This window comes from Dromiciops gliroides, chromosome 4, assembly GCF_019393635.1.
Source record: "Dromiciops gliroides isolate mDroGli1 chromosome 4, mDroGli1.pri, whole genome shotgun sequence".
In the NCBI taxonomy this organism is placed as follows: domain Eukaryota; kingdom Metazoa; phylum Chordata; class Mammalia; order Microbiotheria; family Microbiotheriidae; genus Dromiciops; species Dromiciops gliroides.
Genome location: NC_057864.1, coordinates 193,369,904 through 193,378,213, shown reverse-complemented (window position 1 = coordinate 193,378,213; position 8,310 = coordinate 193,369,904). Strand labels below are relative to the sequence as shown.

The 8,310-nt window shown below is 43.9% G+C and overlaps 1 protein-coding gene across 2 annotated transcripts in view; it reads right to left on the bottom strand.

Annotated features, from left to right (window-relative positions):
- Nucleotides 1-728: 728 nt before the first annotated feature.
- The window catches only part of MYL4 (myosin light chain 4), a 40,159-nt gene continuing 32,577 nt past the window's right edge, over nt 729-8,310 (bottom strand). For both annotated transcript variants that reach the window (XM_044005213.1, XM_044005214.1), the window contains exons 4-8: nt 4,504-4,653; nt 3,029-3,202; nt 2,007-2,084; nt 1,409-1,452; nt 729-884 (exon numbers count right to left, since the gene is read on the bottom strand). In XM_044005213.1, the coding sequence (XP_043861148.1) occupies nt 1,424-1,452; nt 2,007-2,084; nt 3,029-3,202; nt 4,504-4,653 (431 nt within the window). In that variant the 3' untranslated portion in view covers nt 729-884; nt 1,409-1,423. The remainder of the gene's footprint in view (nt 885-1,408; nt 1,453-2,006; nt 2,085-3,028; nt 3,203-4,503; nt 4,654-8,310) is intronic.

The following is an 8,310-nucleotide window of genomic DNA, read 5'->3' as shown; positions in this document are numbered from 1 at the left end:
AGATTAAAAAACAATTTTTGTCCTCAAGGACCTTGCATCCTACTGGAGGGCTTTGGAACCGAGGTTATATAAAGTCAGAAGCCATTGTGGTGCCACAGTGAGTGAGTGAGGCACAACATCTGGGAAAAGGCATGGAAAAGTGGTGAGAGCAGGGAATTTCATGTCAGAGGATATTGGTTTACATCCCACCACTAATGCTTATTACCTGTGTGACCTTTTGCAACTTACTTAGCCTCTCTGGCCTCAGTTTCCACCTCTGTAAAAGGAAAAGGTTGAATTAAATGTCCTCTAAGCTCCCTTCCAGCTTCAAATCTATGATCTTTTGACTCATGAGAATGGGAGCCCAAACATCCCATGACAGGGACAGGGACCACTTGGGAAGATCCTGAGTCTAGACTCCGTCCTTGCTACCATCCCCATGACGCTTCCTGTCAACTAGACCCAACCTAAGGAGGGATGAAGCAAGAATGAGAGTATATAGAATGTTACTGTAAATAAGAACTGAACTGATTCCCATAAATATTTCTGATCCCTAAAACCCTTCCCTTTTAAATTTCTGACCCCAGTCTATCAGCCAGGCCTCTCCCCTCACCTTGCCAGGTCTCCAGCTACAAACCCTATCATTCTGATTGACGAACATGAGGGGGAGACCTGAGGTGAGCAACCTCATTCAGGGATGGGAGGAACATCAAAGAAAACAGACTGCAAGCTGTTGTCTAGAATCGTGCCTGGTTGTTTATTTACAGAGGCGGCTGTGAAGCTGAGGAGCTTCTTGTTACTGTGATGGGGAGACGGGCCTGGGTCCCTCTGACTCCAGTTCCGCAGTTCTTCCGAGGGTTCACTCACTCCTGATGCAATGTCAACAATGAAAGGCCACCTTGTACCTGAAAAGGCAATCACAGAAGAAAGTGCGTGGCAGTGACTCCCTCATCAAGTCCCTGAGCATGATGCCTTTTAGGACAGGGAGGAAGCTAGAGAGAGAAGGTCAAGGGTAAGGAAAAACCTGTGGACAGAGGCTACGGAGAGCAAGAGAAAGGGCAGGATGGGACCAAAAGGAGATACAAGAGCTTCTCCAGTCTGTTGGTCCTTGCTTTCCCTTTTCCATTGGCATAGCCAGAAAGGCCCAAGCCTGGAGGAATGCGTGTGAATCTGAGAAGGGCTAAGTTGTCAGCAATGTATAGATGGTGAGCAGCAGGAGGGGTATGGGCAAGGGAAAGAGTCAAAGAGTCTAGGAGGGGGGAACCATGAGGGCAGAGGGAGATAGAAGGGGATGCACAGTAAGAGTAGAAGGGCACCATGCCAGTGGGGCATTATGGCTAGCACAAGAGGCTTCCTGGGCCCCCAGTGCTCTTGAAACCTTAGGAATGGCCCTGACCCATGTAGGGACTATGGAGGAGTTCATACTCACCCTGAAGGCCCCACTTTATCCAGACATGATGTGTTTGACAAAGGCTGGAAGAGAAGGTGGGAGTCAGGGCCCTGCCCTGGTTCCTTTTGATCCTATACCCTTTCTTGTCCCTCTCAACTACTTGACTCTAAACTTGTCCCCAGTCTGCTCCTTTCTCAGTCCTAACCTTCTTCTCCTGACTGGGAAAGAATGTCTCATGCACCCAGGGATCCCTTCCTCACTTCATGGATTCTCTGAGCTGGATGACCTCCTATCCAACTCCCAGATCTACACCGCCAAACCTATCCCTTCCCTCAAGACAATACCAAGATTAGGGGGCAGCGAGGTGGCACAGTGGAGAAAGTGCCAGCCCTTGGATTCAGGAGGACCTGAGTTCAAATCCAGCCTCTGACACCGACTAGCTGTGTGACCCTGGGCAAGTCATTTAACCCTCATTGCCCTGCCAAAAAAAAAAAAAAGACAATACCAAGAGTAGAAACAAGGACCACCCTGCCCTGTTGGGTTGTAAATTTCAGTTTTCCAGTAGCAGAGATTAGAAGGCCTTAGGAATGATAGAGATGGGGGGCGGAGAGGACAGAGGTGCGGAGGTTCCCCTGACCTTCATAGTTAATGCAGCCATTGGCGTCCTCCTGTCCAGCCATCAGCTGTTCCACTTCTGATTCGGTCATCTTCTCACCTGGAACAAATTTAAGAGTCATTAATGGCAGAGGGTAGATGGCAACCCACCTCCTTCTCCCCACTACTCAGTAGCTTCCCTAGTCCGCAGACCTGTATCCTGGCCTAAGAGTAGAGCTCTTCCCTAAATCTCTCAGAAGGACATGGAAAGAAAAGAACTGGGGCAGCTAGGTGGTGCAGTGGATAGAGCCCTAGAGTCAGGAGGACCTGAGTTCAAATTCAGCCTCAAACACTTAGCACTAACTAGCTGTGTGACCTTGGGCAAGTCACAACCCTCATTGCCCAACCAAAAAAACAAAAAGAAAATAAAAAAGAAAGAAAGAAAGAAAGTAAGAAAGAAAGAAATACAGAAAGAAAGAAAGAAAGAAAGAAAGAAAGAAAGAAAGAAAGAAAGAAAGAAAGAAAGAAAATAACTGAGAGAGGAGTCAAAGACTGGACATTTCCTGACTCTGGGGCTCCAGCCCACCTTTCCTCAGATCCAACCAAGGGATGGATAGGACTTAAAGAAGGGGAGCCCTAGAATGTGAAGCAAGGACAGCCTACATCAGTAACTACTGCCTTCTTTTCTTCCCTGAAGGCTCATAGACTTCAAGATAGTCAGAGCTGGAAGGGACATTACAGACCAACCCTTTCATTCTATAGATGTAGAAACATTATCTGGTGACAGTGTCCATGGTTATAGAGTGAATTAGTAGCAGATCAGTAGAAGCAAGGTATCCTGACTCCCAGTCCACTGTTCTGCTATCCCTCCTCTTCCTTCCCTCTCCTTACTCCCCTCAAGGCTGAAAGACCTTACGTTGAAGAGAAAGAGTATGGAGAGGGGCCATTCGTGTGACCAGGGAGCTGAATTCCAACCTCAACCTCCCCTAATTCTTCTTCTCCCCTTGATCTGTCTCCTCATCCCATCCCACTGCAACCATCTTCCCCTTCCTCCAACGTCCATACCCAGTGTGGCAAGGACATGGCGTAGCTCAGCACCCATTACAGTGCCATTACTCTCCTTGTCAAAGACTCGAAGCCCCTCCACAAAGTCCTCATAGGTCCCCTGGTCCTTGTTGCGGGAGATATGCTGCAGGATGGGCAGGAACGTCTCAAAGTCGAGCATTTTGGCGTTCATCTCTTCAGGAAGAGAGAGTAAGGGGTGTTAAGACAGGGCAACCCACAGCAGACGGAGACTGTATCCTCATTCTGCCTATTCAAGAACCATCTTAGACAAATGACAGTGCCACACCTACTTCTAGGATCAGGGCATAGACATGGTGACCCTATGGAACAGACTAAAGGTGAATAAGGAAACTGGGAATGAGAGTTCCTGATGGTGAGGAATGTGGAAGAGGGAGTCAATCTGGATTCCAACAGGACCCTGTGCTCCCATCCCCATAACCCTGACCATTCCCCAGTAGGGTAAAGATGACATCAGTAGGTACCACATAGACACACTTCCAGGACCCCGACTCCTTTATTTAGCTCCCATGAATGAAGAGCCAATTGGTTCTAAAGCCAGAACCAAGGAGAAAGGCAACAAGAGGGAGCAAGAAAGGGAAAAGGGGAATGGTCTGGAGAAAGCTGCCCTGATTCTCAGGGTAGAGGTGACAATGATGTCACCTTTACCCTGACATCATTGCATCCTGGAGTTCCAACATGAGTATTTGCCTCCTTTTAGGACCTGAGAACAAAGTAGAGATTGTCTTGGAGAGGAAATAAGGTATACAGGAATGGTTAATTATTTAACAAACATACACTAAAAGTGTACTATGTTCACAGCTCTATAGTAAGTTCCAAGAGCTCAGAGGATAAACTCCGCCCTCAAAAAACCCTTACATTTTAATTGGAGAGCCAAACACAGAAAAACCACTTAAGAGGAATTCAAGCAAATTATCGTTAAATGGAAAATCATAGGGCCTACATTAGAGAAGAATTTATGCCTTAAGGAGACACACAGATCTTTAGACTTAGGGAATATCCAGTAATATGCTTAGCACAGTGCTTGGCACATAATAGGTGCTTAATAAATGTTTATTTAGCTGTGTGACCCTGGGCAAGTCACTTAACCCTCATTGCCCCACCCCAAAAAAGAAAAAAAAAGAAAAAAGAAAAATCATTTGGGGGGAAGAGTAATTCTAGTTGGGCGGGGCATGGCAAACTTTTAATGGCATGGCATCAGAGCAATAAATAAATAAATAAATAAATGTTGATTGACTAATTGACTGACTAATGGCAGAATAAAAATGAGATAGGTCAGGGAAGGCTTCTTAAAGGAGATGAGTGATGAGGAAGGAAAGGGGGATAAAGGAAAGCAAAGAAAGAACACAGATGGGGAGACTGGTTTGTATAAGGAAGCGGTAATTCCAGTCCTGGTGTGGCCTTGGATATTGGAAGCCAGAGAGTTGAGGTTGGATACTCTTGGTCTTGACTCTGACCTTCAGGCTTGGGCTTGCCCAGTACCCGGAGGACTTCAGCATTAGTGGGGTTCTGGCCCAGGGCCCGTAGCACATCCCCACATTGTCCATATGTAATCTTCATCTCTCCGGTTGGTGTCCGATCAAACAGCGAGAAAGCCTCTTTGAACTCTGCAGAGAAAGATAATGGCTAGAACCACTCTTGTGCCAAACAGAGAATCATAGATCTCATAGACTCCTGGATCTGGAAAGGACCTCATAGGACCCCTACTCAAACCCCCTAATTTTAAAGAAAAGGAAACTGAGGCCCAAGAAAGTTAAGTGATTTGTCCCAGCTTACATAGGAAATTGAGAGAGTTGAGATTTGAGCAACAGGACTTCTGATTGAAGAGCCAGTGTTCTTTCCATCGTACCACAATAGTTAGCGGCAAGGTACCAAGCTAGGGGTAAATAGGTGACACAATGGATAGAGTGCTGGGCCTGGAATCAGGAAGACCTAAGTTCAAATCTAGCCTCAGATACTAACTAGTTATGTGACCCTGGGCAAGTCACTGAACCTCCTTTGCATCAGTTCCTCATCTATAAAATGAGCTGGAGAAGAAAATAGTAAACCACTCCAATATCTTTGCCAAGAAAACTCCAGGGGGCAGCTAGATGGCACAGTGGATAGAACACCGGCCCTGAAGTCAGGAGGACCTGAGTTCAAATCCGGCCTCAAACACTTAACACTTACTAGCTGTGTGACCCTGGGCAAGTCACTTAACCCCAATTGCCTCACTTAAAAAAAAAGAAAGAAAACCCCAAATGGGGTCATGAAGAGTCAGACACAACTGAAAAATAACAGCAACGGGTACCAAGTTAGTCAGTGGACAATATTATAATTCATATACATCTCTAACCTGAGATTGATTATGTATGAGCCAAAATTAGGGAATTTTGTACCTGGGGCAAAAGAGCAGGTCAGGGGAGTGAAGAAGAACAGAAAAAGTGAAAAGAAATCTTTGAACACCTCAATATTTCTATGCTGCTGAATAACTGGCTTCTCCTGGAGAAGTTGGGAGGCAGGGGCAAAGGGTGTAGCCACTTTGAAGAATGACTTGAGCTGAAACTGCTAAGGATGGAACTAGGCAGGGAAGAGTTTACTTAAGGTACAACCCCTGGGAGCGAAAATAGTGCCCCAGAATGTTGCTGCCAGAACCCTTTAAATTTTATCACTCTGGAACAAAGCCCTAGGCACCTTGCCCTAGTTACAGCTTAAAGGCTATAGTCATGGCTGTTCAAAAGGCTTTGAGTATCCAGGAAGGATCAGCAGTGTGATCTAAGGGCAAAGAGTCCTAAAGGTCACAGAGCAGGTGCTTAGACATCTAAGGGACAGGAGTGGGATCCAATTTAGGCAATGTTGGATCCTTTGCAAAATGCTAATCTACCTCATTAATTCAGAATTTGTGATAATCCCCATGCACTGAATAGCTGAAATATACAATATGCAGAAAGGACTTGGTACATGTATTAATGGTTTTACAACCAGAATGTAGGAAGAATGTTCACAACCACTGGAGAACAAACTATTTTTAAAATTCTGTCAAGTACTTTAGAAGCAATCACTGATTTACAATTGACAGATTACAAATCATTATAGGTATTAAAGCAGGTCCCTCAAAGTCATCTACTTGACATTTTATCATTACTATATGAAAAGAAAGTGCAGGCTATCCTTGGAAAGTAGTAACATCACATTTCCTTCTTTCGAGTATTCTCCAACTCAGACTTTTCTCTGGTCCAGTCTGCTTGTCCTCCACTCCTCCCTCATTAGTTCAGTTAGTAAGATATAATTGAATAAACTAATAGACTAATGTGGAGAAAGACCACAATGTGGTAACCTCAGAGTCAGTGAGACGTGAGTTTGAATCCTGCCTCTGACACAGACTAGATGTGTGACCTTGTGTGAACCTTTCAATGGCAGGCCACTCACTCTCAGAGACCTTAAGTTGCAAAGAAGTTTCCTAATTACATTGGCAGAAGTTTCTCACCTACAACCTTACAACTGATGAAATCATAGCTCTAGTTTAAAAGATAAACATACACACACATACATACATACATACATACATACATACAAATTGGTATACTTACCCATATTTATTGAGATAATTGCTAAAAAAAATTTTGGAGCCAGATGGTAGAACCCTGTAAGACCACCTTATCAATGGGACAGGTGAGAGCTAGGGGTCTATTTGTGTACTCATATGATAGAAAGAATATTAGAAGACCTGAGTTCAAATTTACTATTCATATAATCCTGGGCCTCATTTTCCTCCCTTGGTTTCAGAAAACCAACTTCACAAGTATAAGTTGGGGGAGGTATGGTTAGATAACACTTTGTTTAAAAAAGATCTAGAGGGAACTAAAAAGTCAATACGAGTCAACAGTATTCAAAATGGCAGCCCCAAGAGGTGATGAAATCTTAAGATTAGTTAGAAGTTTAGTGTATAAGATGAGAATGGCTGCCTTAGATGTTATTGGTTCTGCCTAGGTTTTGGACCCTAAGGGGCTGATTAGAATATACTGGTTAATAATTTAAAGAATATGAGTAGCTTTTAATCATGGAGACCCAGAACAGGGATAAGCTAAATACACAAAGGCCTACTTTGGGGGAAGATTTTATATAAAACCTTTTTTAAGAAAGGAAGATAAAAAAAGATTTAAAACAAAATTTAAAAGGAAGATAGCTCTTCAGATGTAATAAACTGGCTATTCTTGTAGGGAATAAACAATTGCTATCATTGACCTGGGTGTAAACCCATTGGAACCAAGAGAGCTACACCTGTATATCCTTCCTTAATGTTTACTTATATTTCTTTGCCTATTGTTGATTTATATGGGGGAATGGGAGAAAGTATTACAGGGTATCTTGTGTTGAGTACCCCTGGCAGTTTCTGGGAACATGTGTGGCTCAGTGCTGAAGGACCTACATGATGAGCTATCTAAGAAATCTCCTTACTGGCCAATGAGCCAGAATAGCTGCTGACTTTGTGGAGTTTTTAAAATTTTTTTTTATTTTTTGGTGAGGCAGTTGGGGTTAAGTGACTTGCCCAAGGTCACACAGCTAGTGAGTGTTAAGTGTCTGAGGCTGGCTTTGAACTCAGGTCCTCCTGACTCCAGGGCCAGTGCTCTATCCACTGTGCTACCTAGATGCCCCTGTGGAGTTTTTAAAAGGAGTAACCCTGCCTTCGATAGCTCTCTTCTTTCAACTCACAGAGTGGGAAACCCAATCCTTGGGTTTCTCATGAAGAGTGGGGAAGGTGCAGCTCTCTCCCACTTAGACAAAAATGTAAAACTGTGAGCTCATGGCATCAGAAGCATAGATGTGGGTCAGGATGGCAATTCCCTGGAGGGAATTATTTGGACAGGGCAGAGCCAAGATGAAGAGGGAATGTTAATTCAGCAACCCCCCAGATAATTCATATTTTTGTATTTTAAGTATTGATCTTCTGGGAGAATATAACCGTAGTTATGAGTTATTGTTTCCATTTGTTTAAGCCTTTGCTCATATGCATTTGTGAGATTCTCATATTAAATATTTCTTTTGTGTGGAAAAAATAAATAGCTACTCTATACTTGATTTTGAATTATGTATTGAGTACCTTTGAATTCCACATTTTGGGATGAGACCCTACTCATGAGCCAGCCTAGAATCTAAGTAATTTTTCCCCAGGGATGAAGGGTGTAAAGAGAAAGAGAATGTAAGAAAAAGAGTATTCCCCCAACACTGAACCTTAAATTCAAGTCTGAAAGGGTTCCCCTTCTGGGGGAGGGAAAGGGAGTATT